Raw genomic sequence first — 24,864 nt, 5'->3', positions numbered from 1 at the left:
GTTTTAAGTATTTCGTGTAATTTCTTGTATAATTATATAATTGTCTTGTCTGACTGGCTAAATTTTTATTCAAAGATGCAACGAACAGAAAAAATAAAATATTTTTTAAAATTTTCCAATGTTACTTTTCATAATTTATATTTTTAAATATACATTATAAAAAGTATCTGCTTTTAAAAAATCTACGTTAAACTTTCAGATGCTTAAATTATGAGTGTAGTTTCCATCTAGTGGAAAGCTTTTAAAGTTTATATATCGTGAACTTTGAATGTGTTTCAAGTAAGTTTTTCAACATTTGTTTGATAAAATTGTGTTTAAAGATGTGTAGAGTTTTTGAAGTGATAAGTGTGATGTGTTTGGAGCAAATCTTTTATCTCAAATTGACGACTGCTATGGTTGCATTACATTAAGGTAAGAATTACAATTATTTGCTCAATAAATCATAGAAAATCACATGAAATCGTTAGTTCATTTCGAATATATTCTATATTCAAAATAATAAAGGTAGCTTTGGGCTACAATACTCGTGTTCGATATTGCCAAACTTAAAGGTTGCAACTTGCGTAAAGTATGCGTTTTTATGGAAAAAAAGCTTGCTAATCACAACAAATAAGACGGTAAATATAACATAATAACTTAGTCATTACATAAATGTAATACAAGTTGTCTACTTTTAATTGTTTAAAATGGACTTATTGTTATCTTAAATTTTCTTTTTGTAGGCAACTTATATTACATATCTGTAACACTATATATTCGAATAACTTCCGGCTTTAACGCCCCTTTCCTCTTTGTCGAAATAGATTTTCATTACCACTATCAATATCAATATATTTGAAACTAAGACCTTAATAATCTTGAAATTTTCTTTGTTTGCAGCGTTTCGGACGTGAAGCGTGACGGTAATGAAAAAAGGACCAAAAGGTTAGTAATTTTTATATATTTTTACATTCTAGAAGAGTTTTATCAGCTTTAGTTATGCAAACATTTCTATTTGTTAATCAATATTAAATTGTTAATTAAATAAAACGGTCGAATCCACGTAAAAGTTGACTTAAAACAATTAATAAGTAGGCAACTTGTAGTACGTACATGTTATACATATAACTTGTTGCATTAGAAATTGTGAAAATAAGAGAGAAATTGCATAAATAATATTTTTATTTAAATTTATTAGCTAATAGTATTAAATTTTCAATATAAAACATATATATAATCCATAGACTTGTATGTCCATCCATACAATTATATTAATAAAGTAGTGTGTCGTTACTATGGTAAATCTTCTCATGCACGGAGCGAATAGGTAGATAGGTACATTGTTCATTAGAGAATTAATGGGATAAATACATTTACTTCTAACTCGTAATGTCTCCGTGTCTGCTTGTCTCCCGAAAAAAACTTTGAACCGATTTGTAATCCTTTTTCCTTTAATCCTGTTCAAAATCGTCACAATTATGCGTACGTAATTAATTTGCATTGCATTCTCAGACTGCGTAGCGTAAGGATATGCCTTTAGAATTATAATTTTTGACATTTTCGTAAACTGTCAAATTCAAAAATAAACAGACACATGAGAAACAAGAAATGTATAATTTTGAAATAATATGTCGAACATGCTCATGTGAGGGTGATTTACAATCACTTTTCATGGATATTCCTTTTAAAATATCAGAAATATTAACTGAAATCATCAACATAGAGGTACAATAATACTAAAAATACAAGTTTTTTCCCACATTCTGTTCACCAAATTTTGTTTTGCCAATAGATCGTCGAAGATGATAATTTTCCACAACAAATTTGCACGAAATGTTTAGAAAAATTAAAAATTTGTTATGCTTTTAAACAGCAATGTTGGAATGTTAATCAGAAATTTAAAGAATATTTAAATAGCTCAATAATCAAAATCGAAAAAGATGAATTCATTGAAGAAAATCAATCTGATTATTTAAATAGTCCTGAAAATGATGAAGTAGATCAATTTACATTACCGGATACCACGAGAAACTCATTGAAATGTGAATCGTGTGGCGAACAGTTTCAATCACATGTAGACTTTCGTAAACATCTAAAAATTCATAGAAAGGTGCATTCACATGCATGTAAAACATGTAATCGTGAGTTTTCACAAAAAAGAAATTTAAATCGGCATATTAAACAAAAACATCCGTCAGAATATCTTACACGTTTAAAACAGACTGTCGAGCTAAAAAATCATTTTGAATGTAAAATATGCCATAAAATTTATACGCGCAGGGGTAGTTTGTACAAACATATGATAACACATGAGGAAAATAAATTTTTATGTAATTTTTGTGGAAAATCATTTCCACAAAATAATAATTTAAAAATTCATAAATTAATACATACAGAGGAAAAACCATATAAATGTAAGTATTGTGAAAAATCATTTCGTCATAAAAGTCGATGTACTCTGCATGAACTAATTCATACGGGAGTTAAACCACATGAATGTGATATTTGTCATCGAGAATTTCGAGAGAAGGCACATTTAGTGAAACATCGTCGTATACATACGGGTGATAAACCGTATAAATGTAATATTTGTGAACAAAGTTTCCGGCAACAGACACATTTAAAATATCATATTTTTACACATAGTGGAGAAATGCCGTTTAAATGTAATTTATGTAGTAAACAATTTACAATGAAAAGTAGTTTAATTGTACATTTAAAAACTCATCAATAAATTGTAATTAAATTTTTTTTTTTTAATTGAAAATATTTATGTTGATCTTTTTATTATATGTCTGTGGGAACCATAGAGATAATAACATAGAGGTGTAAAGATATAGGAAACGCAATAAATTCTTGACCTCCAGAGAAAGAGACAGAATTGGTAGGAATTTTCATTAATATGTTTGTATATACTGGTCTTATCTCTATCTCAGTCTTATTGGAGACAGCTTTACGCGTCTATCTGATCTCATCTCTCTCTACTGCGATTAACTGTTTAAGCGGCAACTTTACGGCTCTATTGTATGTATGAAAATGAATTATATTTTATTTCAATTTCAACCAGCAATCTTCGCCATGTTGAGAGGTGCCTAGATCTGTAACTTGAAAGGTTAAATGGTGGAATATTAAGACAGCTCTTCGGGCCCTTGGGGCGTCAAGATTCCAATCGTGAATAATGTATTAATGTTAGCACTGAACAACAAAGTCAGGCTGATCTAGGTACCGCTGGCTTTCAAGGGATTGAAACAGCTGGCTCGTTGACACGAGAGGGTTCGTCTCAAACGCTCCTTTTAGCCAGTCATTCCCATAGGAAGATACTTCGTAATGTACCGAATCAATGGCTACGACACAGGGCATGTGGCAAGACAAACTGTGTATAACCACAGCTAGGTCATTCGAATGTGCTGAAATTTACTAGAGCCCAGTTGGGAAGGGTGATGTGACCCCAAAGCCGTTTTTACGAAGCACTTTTTTTTTTTTCCTTAAACTTCGTTCTTCCTTCCAAAGCCCTTTTTAGCACATTCTTTTTTTTACTTCGAATATTTTCTCTGAATTCTAATCGACAGAAGTGGCTGTCGCATCTACCTCCCAGAGAAAAAGAAAAATAATCAGACAATTCATACCGATGACAATTAAAGGGTACTAATTTTTCAATTGTATAATTGAAATTTTGAACCATAAATGAATTCGATAAAAACTTTTTATCTATAAGAAAAAACTAACAGGTGGAATTTACAGCTTCAATAGAGTTTAAATTAAAGAAAGTTGAAATTTTGAAATTCGCGCTAAACTTTGACAACAAATTCCTACAAAGAGAAATATTTTTTCTGAAATTTTGACAAAAAAAAGTGTATGAAATACAATAAATTTTTAAATATCAGACAAAAATAGATCCTAAAAATGATTAAGAAATATTTTCGATCGCCTTTTACTTGAACTTTCTATATCTTGTACATAACCTAAATCTGAATTTGTTCAGTTCAATTTGATACGTTTGCTGTGTATAAACAAAATTGATAATGAACGAAAATCAAAAAGAAATAGATCGAGATCAATTAAAAATTGATCGTAAAATACGAAAAAAATTAAAAAAAGAGAAAGTACGTGAACAAAATCAAAAAGAACGTGAAAAGGCGGCACTTTTAAAATTACAGTCAACTGATCATCGTATACAAATCATTACAGAAAATTCATATTTAAATTCAAAACCAATTCGACAATGTTCGTGTGTAGAGTAAGCTTATTTAACTTTTATCTCCTGAAAAATAATACAAGGATGAAAATGATTTGAATCCATTTCGTTTAACCCATGAACGAAAATTTTCTTATCCTTTACCCCAACTCAATTAAACTTAAATTCAAATTTAAAACTCTCTTAAATCAATTTGGAAATGAAAAACATGATATTCGGCCGCGAAAAACATGATATTTCAATTGAAAAAACTGGCATCAATTTAAGGTACTTACAAATTTCATTAGCTCAGTTTGAAAAGGTTGTGTAGGTGCGTTAAAAATATCGACTATTATGGATAATACTACAGTTATTTTTACGTTTAGGTTACTGTTACCCGCGGAATTTTACGCTTTTTCATTTCTTACGATTTGGATATGTCGCGGCCAACTAGCTTAATTAGCTGCTCAATTAACAGCCTAGGCAAATGACTTGGATCATTAATGATGTTTAACTACCTGGCTAGCCGAGTCATTTAAATTTAGTTGCACTTTCTGCTCCCTGGTGCTGAAATCCACAAATTGTCAATATGGCGTCGGAAAGCAACAATATTGTTGAGTGTAGTTCCGACAAAAATAATGTTAATTTAGCTGTGGCCAATTCAATAGTTTTACTAAGTATTCTGAGTTTCCAGAACAGATTTTTGTCCAATATTCGGCCTGCAAATGTTAAGCTCCACTCGGAAATCATCGCAAACTCGAACTCTTATTTGATGTGCTGAAAGTGGATTCAAATCTGCCTTGTGTTCATTTTCAGCAAGGGAAGTTGAATTTAAAAAAAAATTTAATCATATTTGTCTAGTGTTAATTTAGAAAATGATATTGAACAATTTCCATCGTTAAATTTAACTGTTAAGCAAAAGAAAATTAAAATTAAACAAAACCATAATGAAAATTGTTCTTTAAATATATCACCAGCTGTATCTGTAAATAAGAAAAGTAATGCTCCAATCACTGTTGATATTGTTGAAGTTATTGAAAATATTAAAAAACCAGCTCCTGCAGTAATTAATAAAAAACATGTAAAAAAATTAACAGATAATCGTATATTATTATCTGGTAATATATTAGATTCAGATAATCCACAACGTCGACATGGAAAAATACGTGAGAATAAGAAACCGCATTTATCACAAATGAAAAAACAAATTATCAAAGAGAAAAATTGTATGGAAATGTGTGAAAATAAAAATAGTAAAATTAACATGTGCGTATTTTCTAATCAATTTTAAACACTCGACTGCTTTTCTGGGTAATTTTAACTTTGAAAACAAAGACAACTGCGTTTATAGCGATAAATTCATTTCCCTTGACCTCACTTATGCCCCCTTTTGTTTTCAATTTCATGGGTTTTAATTTTTTGATGTGGGAGCCCTAATTTTTGTTACATTAAATATAGCCCATGTTACTTGCTGATAATGTAGCTTTATATATTGATGAAAGAATTTTTAAAATCCGTCCAGTAGTTTTTTCGTTTATCCATAACAAACAAACAAAAAATCAAATCTTTCCTCTTTATAACATTAGTGTATAAGAGTTTTGACATGGCTTTAGCCATGAATGTATGCCCAAAAGCGGTTGGACTTGTATAGTTTTTACTCAAAATCGTTTTAGACTTTTAAAAATTTTTAAATATAGTTTTTTTTTTAACAGATTATGTGATAATCTTATAACGCCCGAATTAAATTCATATGTTGAACGTTTATTAAAAGATATCGCCGATTTTTATTATCGACAATTTCAAGATTCAACTAAAACGGTTCATAAAAAACGATTTATTGTTGGATTTCATGAAATTGAAAAATATATGCCGACTAAAAATGTTAAATTACTTATAATCGCCTCAAATTTACAACCATTTGGTACGTTTTTAATTCATTTGCAATTTTTTTTGTTGGGATTTTTAATGTTGGATTAATGTTTTTCTTAGATGCCCTTAATGAAAAAATTATTAAATTTAAAGAATTAGCGATCAATTATAATATTCCTTATGTATTTGCATTGAGCAGAAGACATATGTCACGATGTTTACGAAAACAAACGCCAATTAGCTGTGTGGCGATTTTAAATTATTTTGGATCTGAAGTAAGTATATTGGACCCAAAAAATAGGTCGCCATTCAAAGGGGTCCCCAAATTCTTAAACTACTGCCAAAAGACTTGATTGACGCGTAATAAAAAGGATCCAAAAGAGGCTGAATCAGAATAAAAGATCCCCGCGCACCGAAGATAAAGTTAGGTTTTCTAAAAGAATCAATGATTCACTAAATGAATCGTTTATTAAAATCGTGGAAAAAAGCTAGTTATTTGAATAATTTAGTGTCAATTTTTGGAAAGTTTGCCATTAAATAGCATTTTCTTCATAACAACGTGAAATTTAGAACGGATTTAAAAAAAGGCCAAGAATCAAACGGCCAAGATCGGGCCTAGAATGGTCGAGATCCAATTTGCGTAGCAATAAAGCAATTATTTTTGGTATAGGAACCATTTTATGCATACAATTATATTAAATTAAAATTAAATCCAAATGTGAAGAAAATTTTGTTTTTGTAGGGAAATTATCATAAAATAATTGAATTATTAAATGAGACAAGAATGGAGAATGATAATTCATCCTTGTCAGGGAGTGATCAACGTGATTTAAATCGACAAGAAAATGAAATAAACGAAAAAGTGATTGAAACATTAGCAAATAAAATTGGAAAAGTTGATTTAATATAAATCGTTTTATTATTACTTATGGAGGGTAGAGTTGAAGATGACCGTCTTAAATAAAGATCAAATAAATTAAAATATCTAGCTTAAAACATCAAATAACAGTTCTAGAATAAACCAGAATTGTGCTTGTATAGCAATAAAGTGTTTGATGAGAACTTCCTTATCCTTCTCTAATTATTTGTGTAGTTCTCTATCTAATTCTTATTACTTTGAGCACTTCTTTTAAAACTTACATTTTTTGCTACAGCAGTGCCACTCTTATTTGATATTTTTCGACGGACATTTGTTGCTACTATGGTAGTCCTTTTTACCTCTACCCTCCATAATTATTAGTGATAAAATCACAAATAAAATATGAAAAAGTGTAAAATTATTTTATATAAGAAGATTCTTTTTGGAATTCAAAAATAAGAAAATTTTTATTTTACGTAAATTCGATTTATTTATAATATATTGTTACATTTAAAAAAATTATAAACTAACAACTGCGGTATTTTAATTTCTTTTTATAAGCTAATGAAAACGTTTACTTCCTGTCACCACCACGAGTTGATTTAAGGCTTCCACACATGAATGCAACTTGTGGTTATCTGCATGAATCATATTTTTTGATCTGCAAATTTATAAATGATAAAAGAAAACACAGTTTGCAAACAAAAGTTGTATCCTTGTGAGGAGGTCCTTATCATTTTTTCAATTTTTATACAAATGCATTTTTATAACCATTAACTAGTTAAGACGGTTTTTCATTCATTTTTCAAGGGCGTGAAATCATTATTTGATTGGCGTGAAACTTTATAATTTTTTTAAGACTCCTCTTAAATATTCATTGGTGGAAAAAAAAATTTATAAAGAAAAGCGATTTCCCAGAAAAGAATGGTTAAAGTTGCATTTGAATTTCAAGCACTACGATTATACCTTTTACCTTATCGATTTGAAATTTGGATATGTTATATGTACTCATATTCTATCTGCCCTGGTTACTTTCATTTTTCGAAAATCCGCTTAATTTTCACAATTTTCATTGTTCAAATTCACATATAGTGAAATACAAAAAAATACCTAAAAGTGAACAGTGAAAATTGTGAAAATTAACAGGATTTTCGAAAAATGAAAGTAACCAGGGCAGATGGAATATGAGTACATATAACATATTCCAATTTTAAATCGATAGGGCAAAGGGTATAATCGTAGTGCTTGAAATTCAAATGCAACTTTAACCATTCTTTTCTGGAAAATCGCTTTTCTTTATTCATATTTTTTTCCACCAAACCCCGACAAATTTTTCGGTTACGGAACCCTTAACCTATACTTGAAACATAACTAAGAAAACTATTCATTAAATTATCTTTTAAACGAAACAAAAAAAATCAAAATCGGTTCATTCGTTTAGGCGCTACGGTGCCACAGACAGACAGATATGAATAACTAATTAACTATTAATTATTTGAGTGGAACAATTGTATATTCTGGAGGAACATTTCAGGAGCAATTTTTTTAGATTTAATATTTGGAGCGATTTTATTATTGTTTGTACTTTTTATCGACCGTTTTTAAATTCCTTCTGTGCTTAAATCATTTATTATTACAAATGGTTCCCCACTATGATATTTCGTATGATGTCGAATTAAAGACATTTCATGTTTAAATAATTTATTACAAACATCACATGGTAATGGTTTTTCTCCGTAATGAAAAATATGTTTATGCCTAGCTAAAGAACGTGGGTCATTAAATGTTTTAGTACAAACATCACATGAAAATTTGATTGGTTTTTCTTCGATATGAAAAATTTCGTTATGAAAAATATGTTTATGCCTAGCTAAAGAACGTGGGTCATTAAATGTTTTAGGACAAGCATCACATGAAAATGAGTTTTCTCCGTTATGGAAAATATGTTTATGCCTAGCTAAAGAACGTGGGTCATTAAATGTTTTAGGACAAACATCACATGAAAATGAGTTTTCTCCGTTATGGAAAATATGTTTATGCCTAGCTAAAGAACGTGGGTCATTAAATGTTTTAGTACAAAGAAAACATGAAAATGAGTTTTCTCCGTTATGAAAAATAAGTTTATGTCTAGCTAAAGAACGTGGGTCATTAAATGTTTTAGTACAAACATCACATGAAATAGATTTTTTTGATTTTTTTTCACCATTATGAAAAATATCTTTGTGTCTAGCTAAAGAACTTGGATCATTAAATCTTTTTTTATTACAAACATCACATGAAAATGGTTTTTCCCCATTATGACAAATTCGTTTATGTGTAACTAAAAAAATTTTATAAGTAAATGTTTCATTACAAATATCGCATGAAAATGATTTTGTTTCATTATGAATCAATTCATGTTTAAATAAAGAGTGTTTATGAGTAAATTTTTTATTACAAATAGTACATGAAAATGGTTTTTCTCCATTATGCAAACGTTTATGTTTAACTAAATTACTTTGATAAGTAAATGATTTATTACAAATATCACAAGAAAATGGTTTTTCTCCGGTGTGAATACGTTTATGTTTAATTAAATTACTTTTCTTATAAAATGTCTTATTACAAATTTCACATGAAAACAGTTTTTCTCTTAGATTATATATTTTCAAAGGTTTTTCTTCACTATGAATCCGCTTATGGTGAACTAAATGAAGCCGGCAAGTAAATCCTTTATTACAAATTTCACATGCAAATGGTTTGTTTCCTAAATCAGTTTCATCTAATGTTTCATTTTTAATGATCACTTCTGTATGTAATTCTTGTTCAAGTTTAATGTCTTCATCATTAATTATTATGTACAATTGTTTATCATTTTCATCACTCACAGGTTCATGTTTTACACTCACAACACTATCACTATCATTGCTGCCTGCCTCTTCATTTGTAATGTGTCCACCTTCCATTAAAATAGTTTCATCTAATATTTCACTTTTAATAATTAGTTCTGTATGTAATTCTTGTTCAAGTTTAATGTCTTCATAACTAATTGTGTAAAATTGTTTATCATTTTCATCACTACCAGGTTCACGTTTTACACTCACAACACTATAACTATGAATTACATTGCTGCCTTCTTCTTGTATTTCAATTTTAATTCGTTCACCTTCCATTACAAGATTTTCATCCCATATTTCACTTACATTGCTGCCTTCTTCTTGTATTTCAATTTTAATTCGTTCACCTTCCATTACAAGATTTTCATCCCATATTTTACTTACATTGCTGCCTTCTTGTATTTGAATTTTAATCCGTTCACCTTCCATTACAAGATTTTCATCCCATATTTCACTTTTAATAATTAGTTCTGTATGTAATTCTTGTTCAGGTTTAATATTTTCATTATTAATTGTGCACAATTGTTTATCATTTTCATAAACAGGTTCACGTTTCACACTCACAACACTATCTTCTTCTTGTATTTTATTTTTAATTCGTCCATCTTGGATTGTAACATTGTCATCTAATATTTCACTTTCAATAATATTTTGTTCAGTTTGTAATTCTTTTTCAACATTAAAATTCTCTTTATTGATAAACAAATGATTATTTTTATAAACAATTGAATTATTTGCCATTCTATCTTAATATAGTTGTTCCCAAATTCAAGCAAAAAATAACGAATGCTATAGAAAAAACATAGAGGTATAAAGATTGCAGAACGCTATCCTGTAAATAGATGCTATATGAGATGCGATAGATAAGACTGCCAGTATATTACCTTAGATCATATATTTTTCAAAGTATGTTCCCCTGTGTCCTTGTCTAATATATATACTTACTAATTCATATAATTGGGATCTGACATATGGGCGGGGCTAAAAAAACATGGCTGACATAAAGTGACAAATTTAAAAAATAACATAGCAATACATAAACTTTTTGCAATTTTTCAAGAAGAGAATGATTAATATTAATGAAATTTATTGTTGGGGACAAGCAAAATCGAGTAATCGTAACTGAAGGTGAAAGACTTTTGAAAGCTGGTCATGTGATTAAATGTAGAAAAAATCAAGTCGAAAGTGAGGAGGATGTGCTCAGTTTAACGTCATACTGTTTACAAACAACTAATTTAAAAGAAAAGCCTCATCAAATCGATATAGATAAATAAATATCCCTTCAAGTATTCTTGAGAGCTACTGAATATGACATAAATTTTGCCGCCCTTCAAATTCTGCCACCCTAGGCCCGGGCCTCATGGGCCTAGGCCTAAATCCATCACTGTTTGTCTTCTAATAAAATAAAGTGAGGTTTTTTTAAATAAAATAACAAGTAAGAATAAAATCAATAATTTATTGTAATATTTGAAACAAAATAAGCTTTGTTCACGAACATCATACAACGGTGATTTTATTTTGTAACAATTTTTTTTGTGCTTTTTATTGGCCGCGAATAAGTTTTTAAATTACTTCTGTCAATAACTAATTGATTAATGATGTCACTTTGATGATTTCCATGATGTAGATGTAAAACTAATGAATTTTGGTGTCTAAATGTTTTATTACAAATTTTACATGAAAATGGTTTTTCTTCACTATGAATCCGTTCATGGCTAGCTAAACAACTACGTCGCTTGAATTGTTTATTACAAATATTACATGAAAATGGTTTTTCCCCATTATGGATCCGTTGATGTACAACTAAATGACTTTGCCGAGAAAATTTTTTATTACAAATATCACATGAAAAGGCATCTAACCGAATAGATCTTTTTTTTCCATTATGAGGATTCCTTTTATGTAGAGTTAATGAATTTTTATCTTTAAATGTTTCTTTACAAATATTACATGAAAATGATTTTTCTCCACTATGTATAAATTTGTGTTGAACTAAATTACTTTGCCATTTAAATGTTTTATTACAAATTTCACAAGAAAATAGTTTTGCCCCACTATGGATCCGTTCATGTTTAAGTAAAGAATTTTTATAATAAAATGTTTTATTACAAATATCACATGAAAATGGCTTTTCTCCACTGTGAATGACTTTGTGTTGGACTAAAATATCTTTTCGATTAAATGTTTTATTACAAATTTCACATGAAAATGGTTTTTCTCCAGTATGAATCCGCTTATGGTGAACTAAATGAAGCCGGCGAGTAAATCCTTTATTGCAAATATCACATGCAAATGGTTTGTTTACTAAATCAGTTTCATTTTTAATAATTAGTTCTGTATGTAATTGTTCAAGTTTAATGTTTTCATTATTAATTGTAAACAATTGTTTATCATTTTCACTAACAGGTTCATGTTTTACACTTACAACACTATAACTATTAATTACATCGCTGCCTTCTTCTTGTATTTCATTTTTAATTCGTTCAACTTCCATTACAACATTTTCATCCGATATTTCACTTTTAATAATCATTTCTGTATGTAATTCTTGTACAAGTTTAATATTTTCATAATTAATTGTGAACAATTGTTCATCATTTTCAATAACCGGTTCATCTTTAACACTCACAACACTTTCCACATCATTTCTATCTTCTTCTTGTATTTCATATTTAATTCGCCCATCTTGGATTGTAATATTGTCATCTAATATTTCACTTTTAATAATATTTCGTTCAGTTTGTAATTCTTTTTCAACTTTAATATTTTCTTTATTAATAAACAAATGATCATTTTTATCAACAAGTGAATTATTTGCCATTCTATCTTAATATAGTTGTTCCCAAATTCAAGCAAAAAATACCGAATGTTATAGAAAAACCATAGAAGATTGCAGAACGCTATCCTGTAAATAGATGCTATATGAGATGCGATAGATAAGACTGCCAGTATATTACCTTAGATCATATATTTTTCAAAGTATGTTCCCCTGTGTCCTTGTCTAATATATATACTTACTAATTCATATAATTGGGATCTGACATATGGGCGGGGCTAAAAAAACATGGCTGACATAAAGTGACAAATTTAAAAAATAACATAGCAATACATAAACTTTTTGCAATTTTTCAAGAAGAGAATGATTAATATTAATGAAATTTATTGTTGGGGACAAGCAAAATCGAGTAATCGTAACTGAAGGTGAAAGACTTTTGAAAGCTGGTCATGTGATTAAATGTAGAAAAAATCAAGTCGAAAGTGAGGAGGATGTGCTCAGTTTAACGTCATACTGTTTACAAACAACTAATTTAAAAGAAAAGCCTCATCAAATCGATATAGATAAATAAATACCTCTTCAAGTATTCTTGAGAGCTACTGAATATGAAATTATTGTCCAAAAAGCCCCCTGCATGGAGTACGGTTACAGAGACTTTTTTTTTTTGTTTTAAATGGTGGGAATTAGCTGTTATTTGAATTATTTCTATTCAAATCAATTTATAATTTTTTTGTACTTATTTGTCTCCAGTAACGGATTTAGGCTTGCTGCCGCCCTAGGCCCCGTTCGATGCGCCACCCTTTTTGATAGAATGAATTTCATTAATTTTGATCCAGTTTTTTATTTTAAAGTAACTTAATTTATTGAAATATAATTTTTTAAATATTACTGATAAACAAGACAGATAAATATATAAATAAACTTTAGACAGATAAATAATTCATATTTCTTTTAATATTAATCAATTTGAAAATTTCTTTTTCCTGGCTTTGGTCCGTGCAAAAACGTCAATTATGTCGTCGTAATTAATTTCTTGGACTAGTTGTTAGGCTTCAATAGACAGTAATGCAAGTGCATTAAGTCTATCTTGGCCCATGCTTGCGCGTAAATAGGTTTTTAGCCTTCTAAGAGTAGAAAAAGATCTTTCTCCTGAACAATTTGTAGCCGGAATACTCAAAAAATTACGAAGAGCAGTGTCCACATTCGGATGAACATCTCGAAGATTCCGTGAATGGAATACATTGCATATTTTTTGTGCAGAGCGTACATCTTCCATATTTACCAAAGAATCTTTCAGTTGACAATGTAAATGAATGCATACAGAAAGTAAAGAACATTACTCGATAAAGAATATCATTGATCGATTAAAAAATTAACATCTTTCCCACACAGATTGAGAAGTAGATTAATGAATTGGATTATAATATTTTCTATCGAAAATTTTTTATAAACTAAACTATTCTGAACCAATTTTTTATAAGTGATTGTCTTTACTTTTTTTGACTCTAAAATTTTGGTATTTCATAAATTTTGCTGCCCTAGGCCCGACCCTCACGGGCCTAGGCCTAAATCCATCACTGTTTGTCTCCTAATAAAATAAAGTGAGGTTTTTTAAATAAAATAAAATAAATTAAGTAAGAATAAAATCAATAATTTATTGTAATATTTGAAACAAAATAAGCTTTGTTCACGAACATCATACAACGGTGATTTTATTTTGTTACAATTTTGTTTGTGCTTTTTATTGGCCGCGAATAAGTTTTTAAATTACTTCTGTCAATAACTAATTGATTAATGATGTCACTTTGATGATTTCCTTGATGAAAAACTAATGAATTTTGGTGTCTAAATGTTTTATTACAAATTTTACATGAAAATGGTTTTTCTTCACTATGAAACCGTTCATGGCTAGCTAAACAACTACGTCGCTTGAATTGTTTATTACAAATATTACATGAAAATGGCTTTTCTCCACTGTGAATGCCTTTGTGTTTAACTAAATTACTTTGCCATTTAAATGTTTTATTACAAATTTCACAAGAAAATAGTTTTGCCCCACTATGGATCCGTTCATGTTTACGTAAAGAATTTTTATAACAAAATGTTTTATTACAAATATCACATGAAAATGGCTTTTCTCCACTGTGAATGCCTTTGTGTTTAACTAAATTACTTTGCCATTTAAATGTTTTATTACAAACTTCACATGAAAATGGTTTCTCTCCGGTGTGAATTCGTTTATGTCTAACTAAACAACCTTTCTGAGTAAATGTTTTATTACAAACATCACATGAAAATGGTTTTTCTCCGGTGTGAATACGTTTATGTTCAACTAAATTATATTGATAAGTAAATCTTTTATTACAAACATCACATACAAATGATTTTTCTTCTAAAACAGTTTCATCTTTAATAATTAGTTCTGTATGTAATTCTTGTTCAAGTTTAATATTTTCATAATTAGTTGTGAACAATTGTTTATCATTTTCATCACTCACAGGTTCATGTTTTACACTCACAACACTATCACTATCATTGCTGTGTTCTTCTTGTATTTCATTTTTAATTCGTCCATCTTGGATTGTAACATTATCCTCTAATATTTCACTTTTAATAATATTTTGTTCAATTTGTAATTCTTTTTCAACATTAAAATTCTCTTTATTGATAAACAAATGATTATTTGTATCAACAAATGAATTATTTTCCATTTTTTAAATATTTAATATTATCTTTATACTTATTTATGTAAGGTTCGGAGTCAGAAACTCAGAAATGAATGAATTTTTGTTAAGTAACGTATCTTTTATGGAGTGGATGAAATTCCAAAGAGTATGGTATAGAGTAGATCTCGCTTACACAGACCTGAATGCCACCTGGTATTTGTATCCACGTACTAAAGTATATTTCCAAGTACTACTGTATTTACATTTTTCTTTTGTAAAAAATGGAATAAACTTTATAAATTTCAATTTTTCCTCTCCTCTATCTAATACTCTTTGGACAGATCCATAAAAAATTATTTTTGTACCAGGACCGTAAAATTATTGTATAGTTCTATCAAAACAAAGTGGCATGTACTGAGCAAAAGAGAGTGTAGATATAAATAATGAATTAAATGTGTATTTTCATGATAACGCTTGACGCTGAGTTTGAGCGTCAAATTAGGTCATTTTAGGTCGTGCTGCCATCTGGATTTCCCAGAAGTTTATTGGTAAATCAAGTACAATATATATATTTTACTGTTAGATCGCATCCTTAATATGCACGATTGTGGCTACCTAAGAGTGACTATCATCATTTACGTAAAAAAAAGAAGAAGATTGTATTGATAATTGGGAGATGCAACTCGCCAACTGGCGATAATTATTCGTAGTTATTAAAATCAGAAGAAGACCTGAATTCACTAGTTACAATTTCGACAACCAGATCGCAATACTTTTACCTACAATTTTTGTAGGCCAATTAAAATATATCAATCAAATTCAAATCGGATAAATCTCGCCAATAGGCGATAAATAAGAAAGAGACCGCTTTTTCAGTAGTTCCAAATTAGACCATCTGATTACTTACCATTTATCAATAAACAACACGTCTATACATGGTATTTCAATAATTAACTCAGCCAATTGTTTGTTTTCTCTGTAATTATTAAATATCTAAACATCGTATTTAAGTATTTTATATTAATTTAAAAATCTATTTAATTTTATATAAATTCATTTATGAACGTATCCTCTTTGAACGTTAGCTCGTTGTCCAAAAGGACCTGGACAGATATTGGACTAGAGGTCTCTTCCAATTCTTCCCTATAATATTGACTATATATAATATAGATTTTCTTAAACAGTGTAAAATTATTCTGAAATAAGAAAATTTGTTTAGGAATTTAAAAATAAGAAAATTTTTATTTTACGTAAATTCGATTTATTTATAATATTGTTACATTTAAAAAAAAATGTGAGCCGTCACGGGACTCCTGTCAGGTGTGAAACATCGACATTATTTTGTAAAAGTAATATGCAAAAAATAACAGATTGTGATAGGAACTAAATATGTCATAATGATAAAATAAAATATTACGGTTTTTTTTCCAAATTTATTGAATAAACATTTATTTTCATTAAATACAAAAATTTACGAATTTATTTCAAATCGTGACTACTTAATTCGTTTAATCAGTGACTTCTCGGTAATAGTTATATTCGATGTTGCCTCTGAGGACGGTATTACTGTGACAATTGGTCGATGGTAACTGAAGTATATTACAAAAGTATTGGACATAACATTATCAAGATATCTAATAAATACAGCATCTATTGTACACACTACTGCATATAGACTGTATATATATATACATCATATAGCTACTACTACTGTCTACACACTACTGCATATAGACCGTATATATATATATATATATATACCAACATATAGAAATCGGTTTTACGTGCGGCTATCGATGTTTCACATCAAAAAGAAAAAAAAATGTGAAAAAGGTCTATTACTTCTAACAATAAATCATTTATTACAAATTCCACTATGATGATTCTTATTATGTAGAACTAATGAATTCTTATTTCTAAATGTTTTATTACAAATATTACATGAAAATGGTTTTTCTCCACTATGAATCCGTCTATGATTATCTAAAGAACTTTGTTGACTAAATGTTTTGTTACAAATATTACAAGAAAATGGTTTTGCTCCACTATGAATGCGTTCATGTGTAATTAAAGAACTTTTATGAGTAAATGCTTTCTTACAAATAGTACATGAAAATGGTTTTTCTCCACTATGAATGCGTTCATGATGAACTAAAGAACGTTGTTCAAGAAATTTTTTATTACAAATATCGCATGAAAATGGTTTTTCTCCACTATGAATTCGTCTATGTTTAACTAAAGAATTTTTTTGACTAAATGTTTTATTACAAATATCACATGAAAATGGTTTTTCTCCATTATGAATGCGTTCATGTATAACTAATTGATTTTGCCACATAAATGTTTTATTACATATTTTACAAGCAATTGGTTTTTTCCCACTATGAGTAAGTTCATGAGTAACTAAAGAAGTTTTATAAGTAAATGTTTTATTACAAATAGTACAAGAAAATGGTCTTTCTCCACTATGAATCCGTCTATGACTATCTAAAGAACTTTGTTGACTAAATGTTTTATTACAGACATCACATGAAAATGGTTTTTCTCCAGTATGAACCCGTCTATGGCTAACTAAAGTATTTCGTTGACTAAATGTTTTATTACAAATATTACATGAAAATGGTTTTGCTCCACTGTGAATTCGTTCATGTATAACTAAATTATGTTGATATCTAAATGTTTTATTACAAATATTACATGAAAATGGCTTTTCTTCACTATGAATAAGTTCATGTGTAATTAAAGAAGTTTTATGAGTAAATGTTTTATTACAAATTTTACATGAAAAAGGTTTTTCTCCGCTATGAATCCGTCTATGGCTTACTAAAGAATTTTTTTGACTAAATGTTTTATTACAAAAATCGCATGAAAATGGTTTTTCTCCAGTATGGATCCGTTCATGTATAACTAACTGATTTTGCCAAATAAATGTTTTATTACAAATATTACATGAAAATGGTTTTTTTCCACTATGAATAAGTTCATGTGTAATTAAAGAAGTTTTATGAGCAAATTTTTTATTACAAATATTACAAGAAAATGGTTTTTCTCCGCTATGAATAAGTTCATGTGTAATTAAAGAAGTTTTTTGATGGAAGGTTTTATTACAAATATCACATGAAAATGGTTTTTCCTCACTATGAATACGCGCATGTCTAATTAAAGAACTTTTCTGTTTAAATGTTTTATTACAAACATCACACGAAAATGACTTTTCTCCGCTATGAATACGTTCATGTGTAACTAAATAATTTTTATGAGTAAATGTTTTATTACAAACATCACATGAAAATGTTTGTTTTCCTAAATCACTATCACTATTAATTACATTACTGCCTTCTTCTTGTATTTCATTGTCCTCTAATATTTCACTTTTAATAAACACTTCTGTATGTGATTCTTGTTCAAGTTTAATATTTTCATAATTAGTTGTGAACAATTGTTTATCATTTTCATCACTCACAGGTTCATGTTTTACACTCACAACACTATCCACATCATTGCTGTGTTCTTCTTGTATTTCATTTTTAATTCGCCCATCTTGGATTGTAACATTATCCTCTAATATTTCACTTTTAATAATAATTAGTTCAGTTTGTAATTCTTTTTCAACTTTAATATTGTCTTTATTGATAATCAAATCATTATTTGTATCAACAAATGAATTATTTTCCATTTTTTAAATATTTATTAAATTTTTCCTTTATTTATCGAAAGTGTTGAGCAGGATTCACGAATGCTAGCAACTATATTTTATCCAAAGAGGATAGGATAGATGAGAAACAGCCCATATGAGCTAATGTAAAATCGTAGTATACGAGTTTTAGCTCCTCTACCGAGTAAGGCTTTTAAACTTAATAGATAATAGTCGCCCCCGCAAAGTAGTCTAACTTAATAGTCATACCCGCAAAGGCCGACAAACTTAATAGTTGATCGCTACAGACTCCAGATATCACTTAAAATTATATTCCTGCTTCTCCTCTACCCTGTACTTTTTGATTTTATCTATGAATGGTAAGTTCATGATATTACTGTTACATCCGAGCATGCCTGCCAGTAGAGCCAACCTTTTTAATATTCCGTTGGGTCACTGAAATTATTACATAGCGCTGTACAGACATAAGGAACGCAATAAGTGAATTCTTGACCGCAGTGAAAGAGGTAAAAAGAACCAGAAATTATAGACGTATACCTGAGAGGAAGACATACGTACTTACTTAATTTGTTCTCTCTTTACTGCTATCAACCGTATGGCGGCGACTTTCCAGTTCTATGGTATTATCTCTATAAATAAAATTATTAAAGTTCAGAGGATAAATCAAGAACATATATATATGTGCCCGATTTCTAGATTCCGACCATATAGACGCAGTTAATTCTGCCACAGGCACTTATAGCTTGGCATAGAAGTTTCACGTCCTTATATGCTTCTAGTAGTTTCACGACTCTATATATTTTCTTGGGGTTAATTTCCCGACACCAAAAAATTACATTTTTCAAGATGCCAGTCGACGGACTCAAAGCCCTAACTATTCAAACTTGTAAGGCACAGCTTTGCAACTCGAAACTTCCAACCGCTATGAAACTATTATCAAATAATACGCCTAAACCTAGGCCTCTAATTAAATACATGGAATTTCAAATTTCAGAACTCGTTTCGGTCTAAAAGACATAACTTCGGGCTAAAAGATCAGAAAATATTGGGCAATTAATAAAAAAAAAAGACAATAAAGTCATTTTATTTAAAAATTAAATCATAATTTTAAATATATATATATAATATATATAATTATATCAAATTCATCAGTCATTTTAATAAATACATTATTTTTTTATATAAAAATCGAGATTACAAGCGTAGAATATCATATCCAAACAATTATCTTATTAAGGCCACAAATTTATTGTATCGTTTTACAAAATATCTTTTCATTTTCCTAAAGAATTTCACGAAGATTTCATTTTCTAGATAATCGAATTTCAATTTATAGCTATCATTATCATTTATACGAAATTATCTATTATTTTATTCTGGTACAAATTTTAAGGGCGTCCCAAACTGACACATTTTGTGTGTTTTATTTTTAATCCAATTAATCTACGAAACGGATGAAAAAACTGCTATCAGAAAAACGAAAATTTTCTTGTGAATTTCTCATGCAAGAAAAATGATCATAAATATAGTCGAATGCGTATTATAAAAATATACGAAAATACCGTAAATAAATAATTTATTTGTTTTTTGTTTTCGAAGGATAAATGTTATAGATCTGCGACCAAGCGAATTGGTTTTACGCAACACTAAATATGACGGTTCTGTTTCATTAGGAATTTGATTTCAGAAAAGAATCTGCCGGTTCTATCCTTTCTGGAATCAATTTAAACTTGAGACAAGCACTCGATCTTTGACACTTTATTAGATCGAAGTTCCCCGCTTTGGGAAGGCGGAATAGGCTTACGATTGAGGACACAATGCTGACTATATCACCTATGAAATTTTCAGCCTTTCTGATATGACTCACTAAAACGGCGCTGGGCCGCAGACCAATATTATCTTTATATTTTATATTTTATCAGCAACAATAGTAACTAATAGCTTATGATCTGGCCATGAGAATGTTTTCGGTAATGTTAGTAATTCTGGTTTAGCTAATGTTTCAAAACTTGTTGCCATATGTTGTGCTAAATCATCTGGTATTAATACTTGTAACCATGCACCTTGTGACACATACGGATGATCTGAATCTACTAATGTTCCAGTCACACTGCTTGCTACCAGAGTTATGGCTGTTTCACCTAATACTGATTTGTATGTAAAGTGTCTACCGTGTTTTACACGACCTCTGAAAAAACAACAAAAACAATAATTTTACTTTTTTATTTCGATTAACGATTCATTATTAATTATTTCTAATCGTGGAAATAGAACCGAAAAAATAATCCAATAGCTCTAGAGCCCGTGTCAGTAAAGCTGCACTTATAAGGATTTCGAAATTTCGCATATTAATCAATAACTATTTAACGATTGGTACAATATGGACTAGATGTGTCAGAGTTTATCCTGGCAGAAATCTTTTTTGCCAGGATTTTTTTATTTTTTACTGGTGTGACAGATATTTTGATCAAGTTTTGAGCTGTCACCACAAAGAGATATTTCGAAAGTAGAAAAATCGGTGTGACAGACCTTTCTGCCACGATAAGAGCTGCCACACCAAATTTTCCTGAAAATAGATAAAATTTGCAATAAAATGATCTCTGCAAAATTAAAAAAAAAATATTTCTGTCAGGATAAACCCTGGCACACCTAGTCCAGATTGTACTTGTCGTTAAATAGTATTGATTCATATGCGAAATTTCAAAATCCGTGTAAGTGTAGTTTTACTATCACGAGCTCCCTGCTTATAAAAAATGTATATTTTTACTTACCGAATAGCAAGAGGTAATAAACTACCAGCTTCTAAATTAAACGTTAAATGAATTCCATCTAATTTACGAATTCGTAACAATTCTGTTGATTCTAACACACTATGAGATTCACGACCATCATCCGATTTCGATTCATTTGATTGTCGATCTTTCCGATCACTTATTGAACCGGGTATTGTGCTTAGTCCACGTTGTAACGTTGTACGAATTTGATCCGATTCCTCTTCTGATATATGTGGTATATCACGATTATTTGCATTACGATCTTTATTACGATTATCCTGTGAAATATCCGCTTCAGCCCATGAACACCGTGCACTAACACCACTTAAATTTGAACCTTCCGTTTCAAAACCACGTTCAACTTCTTCATGTGCATTTGGATCAATTTCAAATATACTTTCACCACGTCGCATATCCGTTACTAGCCATTTACCGCCAGCACTAGGTAATCGACTTAACATTTCTAGTACACCAATTCCATTCCATTGTTGGGCCGCTTGTAATTCGTCAGCACACACACCCACAATTTGTACGAAATCGACTGTACCAAACGGTGTACGAGTGATTGCCAATTGTGGATCACGGGCCATCAGCATATGTTGGATACGTGATTCACTGTTATCGAGAGCACAATGCCATGAAACATGATCTCCCGCACATAAATTGTTACCCGATTGAAACACGTATTTAGCAAGTGATTGCATTAGTGTGGCGGGCCAAGTAGGTGGTGCTGTTTCTCCAGGTTCACGTTTTAAACGAAATGTTAATTCAAAACCAAATCCAGATAGACCTTCGGGATTTGTATTGATTTCATGGACCCGACCATCTCCATGTAAATCCGATAGACCAAAACTGAAAAAATAAATTTTATTAAAAAAGTTTTGTTTCAAATTTGGAATTGAATGAGTAGTTGAGTAAATAAGACATTTCGCCCAGGAATCGACTTCTCGCTAATTGTTGTTTATGGGAGCCATTGGAAAATATTTGTCGGAATGTATTTAACAAAATTATATTCATGCGAACTTGTGCTTCTTCGACTTATCCCCATATTTAAACATTTTCCATCGACACCCATACAAATCTACTGGCAAGGAATCGATTCCTGGATCATAATGTTTTTTTCGGTTTTATTTTCTCGATTAGAGATGTGTTCTAGTATTATCCAACAAAATTCTACATTTTTTCTCGATACGCTACTTCTGAATTATGTATCAAAAAGATGTTTTTCCATTTTTCAAAAAAAAAAAGATAAATGTCCGATACGTGAGCAATATTCGAATAATCTTCGCCAGAATTAAGTTCTTTTCTTTCAAGAACAAAATTTAATTTCTATTACCTAATATAATGCCAATGTGGAGGAATGTTTTCTTGTGGAATACCAGGATTTGCATACATACTGATGTAGTCTAAAGGATCAGGACCACCCAACCTAAAAAAAAATTGTATATATTATATTACTCTAGCAAGTTTTGTTCTGTTCTTCCCTCATCTTCCTTGCCCCTTTATCAAATTTCATAATTCACCCCTCATTTTCAAGCTTATTATGGCTACCCTGGTGGAAAAAATATTTGAAGAAAGAATAAGAAATTCTAAAAAAGTCTTAGGAACTTTGAATTTCTCAACGTTTTCGTAAATCAGAGTTATTCAGAGTTCTTAATACTTTTTTAAAGTTTCTAAGACTTTTTCAGAGTTTTCAGAGGTTTCCACCAGGGTAGGTTTCACGAAAAATATACTCATGGTCTAAAAATGTACCGCTTAGGAAAAAACACGCCAGACAAATAATTTAAACGAAATTTATCCATAAATTTAAATAATAGGTATATATAATACTCAAAATATTATTAGGCAAACATGTTAGGTTTTACAGATGTTTTCTTAACACTGTAAACATATAATTAACTATTTTTAATACATGTTCTCCTAATATTAATTTAAGAATTTTGTAATTTACTTCGAAATTTGTTGTTTGTTGTTATTACGATAACTACGGGAGCGGAATTCCGCACGAGTCGAGCTAGTATTTATAGATTCGGTAAGTTGAACAGATGTTGTGAAAAAAAATCGGAAGTGTTTTTAAAAAGCAAGGGGTGACTAAGATACTCAGTTAAAAATAGATTTGAGTATCTATTCCCAAGTCAATAAACTTAAACTTAAAAATGTATTATATCGTCGGTGTATTGCCAAAAATTGACGAAAGTTACAAGAAAATTTTCGAACGTGTTCAAGACACTTACGACAGGCTTTAAGACACTTTATGTCATTTTTTTTTTAATTTTTCTGGTCTATATTAGTTGTAAAAAATAATTATAAAAAAAATCATACCAATATTTAAGTAATGCTGTTACTTGTAAAGGATTCGCTTGATTTGGATAAATTTGTCGGCATAATGAATATAAAGATTCCAATCCTGCAGGAGTCGGTGGTAAAATATTTAATGCAGGTGCTTGTCTAATATGCTCATCCATGGTTTTTTTACAAAAATTAATTAACAGTTAATTAAATAAATAATTTTTTAAACATAATTTAAATATTTTTAAAACGTTTTTTTTATATAAACATTATTTTGTGTTGAAAATTAAAACTTCGTCACAAAAATACTAAAAACTAAACTTTTTTTTTTTTGGTACACAAATTTGCTACAAAGAGGCAGCACCACATTAATAGATATGGATCAAATCTTAAGAGTGGGGATTGATGTTTTTGCTCTATTTCATATATTTTATATTGGTTTGACAGGGATATCTATATTGGGGAAATACATATGTCATTTGTTTCAGGTACGAATACACTAAACAAATGCATTACTTAAGTTCTTCATTTGTTTGATTTTTTTCCCGAAAATGAATAGTGGCTATAAATGGGGAATTTTTATAGAAATCTGTGTGAAGTATTCAAAAATCTGAGAAACTAACAAACATGAGGTAATTTTGTCCCAAAAATCGTTAATCTAATTTTTGTATTTTTTTGGGTTAAAATTATTCTATAAACACAGTTTTATTAAATTTCAAAACAAAAGTTGATTGCGATTTTTTCGATTCGAGAAAAATGTTACGTTTCCAATTTCGATAAAACTCGTTACATGAGGTAATTTTGACCCAAAAATAGCAAAAATCGTTTTCATTTAATGATTGGGGGCATACTTTTTGAGATATCGCAAAATCCCTTTCAACCGTCGATTTCTCGAATCGATTTCAAGCGATACCATGAAAAATAAAGGTCTAATTGTTAAATGAATC

The 24,864-nt window shown here is 29.5% G+C and overlaps 6 protein-coding genes across 6 annotated transcripts; 2 read left to right on the top strand and 4 right to left on the bottom strand.

Annotated features, from left to right (window-relative positions):
* The first annotated feature begins 1,587 nt into the window (after positions 1-1,587).
* On the top strand, positions 1,588-3,362 carry LOC123300382 (zinc finger protein OZF-like). Its single transcript, XM_044882950.1, has 3 exons — positions 1,588-1,704; positions 1,772-2,637; positions 3,173-3,362. Exons 1-3 carry the CDS (start codon positions 1,588-1,590, stop codon positions 3,360-3,362), a joined length of 1,173 nt encoding a protein of 390 aa, XP_044738885.1.
* Positions 3,363-3,868: 506 nt separating this feature from the next.
* LOC123300381 lies at positions 3,869-6,130 on the top strand. The gene is made up of 3 exons (XM_044882949.1): positions 3,869-4,216; positions 5,015-5,419; positions 5,866-6,130. The coding sequence occupies exons 1-3, from the start codon at positions 4,002-4,004 to the stop codon at positions 6,128-6,130; spliced, it is 885 nt and encodes a 294-aa protein (XP_044738884.1). The 5' UTR covers positions 3,869-4,001.
* A 3,061-nt stretch (positions 6,131-9,191) lies between these two features.
* On the bottom strand, positions 9,192-10,728 carry LOC123300379. Its single transcript, XM_044882948.1, has 4 exons — positions 10,703-10,728; positions 10,180-10,394; positions 9,579-10,026; positions 9,192-9,201 (listed from the first exon to the last, which is right to left on the bottom strand). Exons 1-4 carry the CDS (start codon positions 10,726-10,728, stop codon positions 9,192-9,194), a joined length of 699 nt encoding a protein of 232 aa, XP_044738883.1.
* A 542-nt stretch (positions 10,729-11,270) lies between these two features.
* LOC123300378 (zinc finger protein 271-like) lies at positions 11,271-12,510 on the bottom strand. Its single transcript, XM_044882947.1, has one exon. The coding sequence runs from the start codon at positions 12,288-12,290 to the stop codon at positions 11,271-11,273; it is 1,020 nt and encodes a 339-aa protein (XP_044738882.1). The 5' UTR covers positions 12,291-12,510.
* Positions 12,511-16,616: 4,106 nt separating this feature from the next.
* On the bottom strand, positions 16,617-18,785 carry LOC123300377 (zinc finger protein OZF-like; the record flags this gene model as incomplete). Its single annotated transcript, XM_044882946.1, has 2 exons — positions 16,617-17,973; positions 18,112-18,785. Coding segments are annotated over 2 exons (1,593 nt in total), but the record flags the coding sequence as incomplete, so codon positions are not given.
* Positions 18,786-20,014: 1,229 nt separating this feature from the next.
* On the bottom strand, positions 20,015-24,167 carry LOC123301760 (suppressor of fused homolog). Its single transcript, XM_044884647.1, has 4 exons — positions 23,951-24,167; positions 22,965-23,057; positions 21,626-22,480; positions 20,015-21,042 (listed from the first exon to the last, which is right to left on the bottom strand). The coding sequence occupies exons 1-4, from the start codon at positions 24,091-24,093 to the stop codon at positions 20,763-20,765; spliced, it is 1,371 nt and encodes a 456-aa protein (XP_044740582.1). The 5' UTR covers positions 24,094-24,167; the 3' UTR covers positions 20,015-20,762.
* Between the last annotated feature and the right edge of the window lie 697 nt (positions 24,168-24,864).

This window comes from Chrysoperla carnea, chromosome 5 (assembly GCF_905475395.1).
Source record: "Chrysoperla carnea chromosome 5, inChrCarn1.1, whole genome shotgun sequence".
NCBI classification, from domain to species: Eukaryota; Metazoa; Arthropoda; class Insecta; order Neuroptera; family Chrysopidae; genus Chrysoperla; species Chrysoperla carnea.
The sequence above is the reverse complement of the archived record's forward strand: the minus strand, read 5'-3'. Positions and strand labels throughout refer to the sequence as shown.

Coding starts and splice junctions, on each gene's coding strand:
- LOC123300382 (XM_044882950.1), top strand. CDS start 1,588: ATGTATAATTTTGAAATAATATGTCGAACATGCTCATGTGAGGGTGAT. Junction 1,705..1,771: donor CTGAAATCATCAACATAGAG/GTACAATAATAC, acceptor TTTTGCCAATAG/ATCGTCGAAGATGATAATTT. Junction 2,638..3,172: donor ACACATAGTGGAGAAATGCC/GTTTAAATGTAA, acceptor TATTAATGTTAG/CACTGAACAACAAAGTCAGG.
- LOC123300381 (XM_044882949.1), top strand. CDS start 4,002: ATGAACGAAAATCAAAAAGAAATAGATCGAGATCAATTAAAAATTGAT. Junction 4,217..5,014: donor CGACAATGTTCGTGTGTAGA/GTAAGCTTATTT, acceptor ATATTTGTCTAG/TGTTAATTTAGAAAATGATA. Junction 5,420..5,865: donor AAAAATAGTAAAATTAACAT/GTGCGTATTTTC, acceptor TTTTTTTAACAG/ATTATGTGATAATCTTATAA.
- LOC123300379 (XM_044882948.1), bottom strand. CDS start 10,728: ATGTCAGATCCCAATTATATGAATTA. Junction 10,395..10,702: donor GATCCCAATTATATGAATTA/GTAAGTATATAT, acceptor TATTATTGAAAG/TGAAATATTAGATGACAATG. Junction 10,027..10,179: donor TGAAAATCTTGTAATGGAAG/GTGAACGGATTA, acceptor TTGTAATGGAAG/GTGAACGAATTAAAATTGAA.
- LOC123300378 (XM_044882947.1), bottom strand. CDS start 12,290: ATGATTATTAAAAGTGAAATATCGGATGAAAATGTTGTAATGGAAGTT.
- LOC123301760 (XM_044884647.1), bottom strand. CDS start 24,093: ATGGATGAGCATATTAGACAAGCACCTGCATTAAATATTTTACCACCG. Junction 23,058..23,950: donor ACAGCATTACTTAAATATTG/GTATGATTTTTT, acceptor ATTTTTTTTTAG/GTTGGGTGGTCCTGATCCTT. Junction 22,481..22,964: donor CCACATTGGCATTATATTAG/GTAATAGAAATT, acceptor TTATTTTTTCAG/TTTTGGTCTATCGGATTTAC.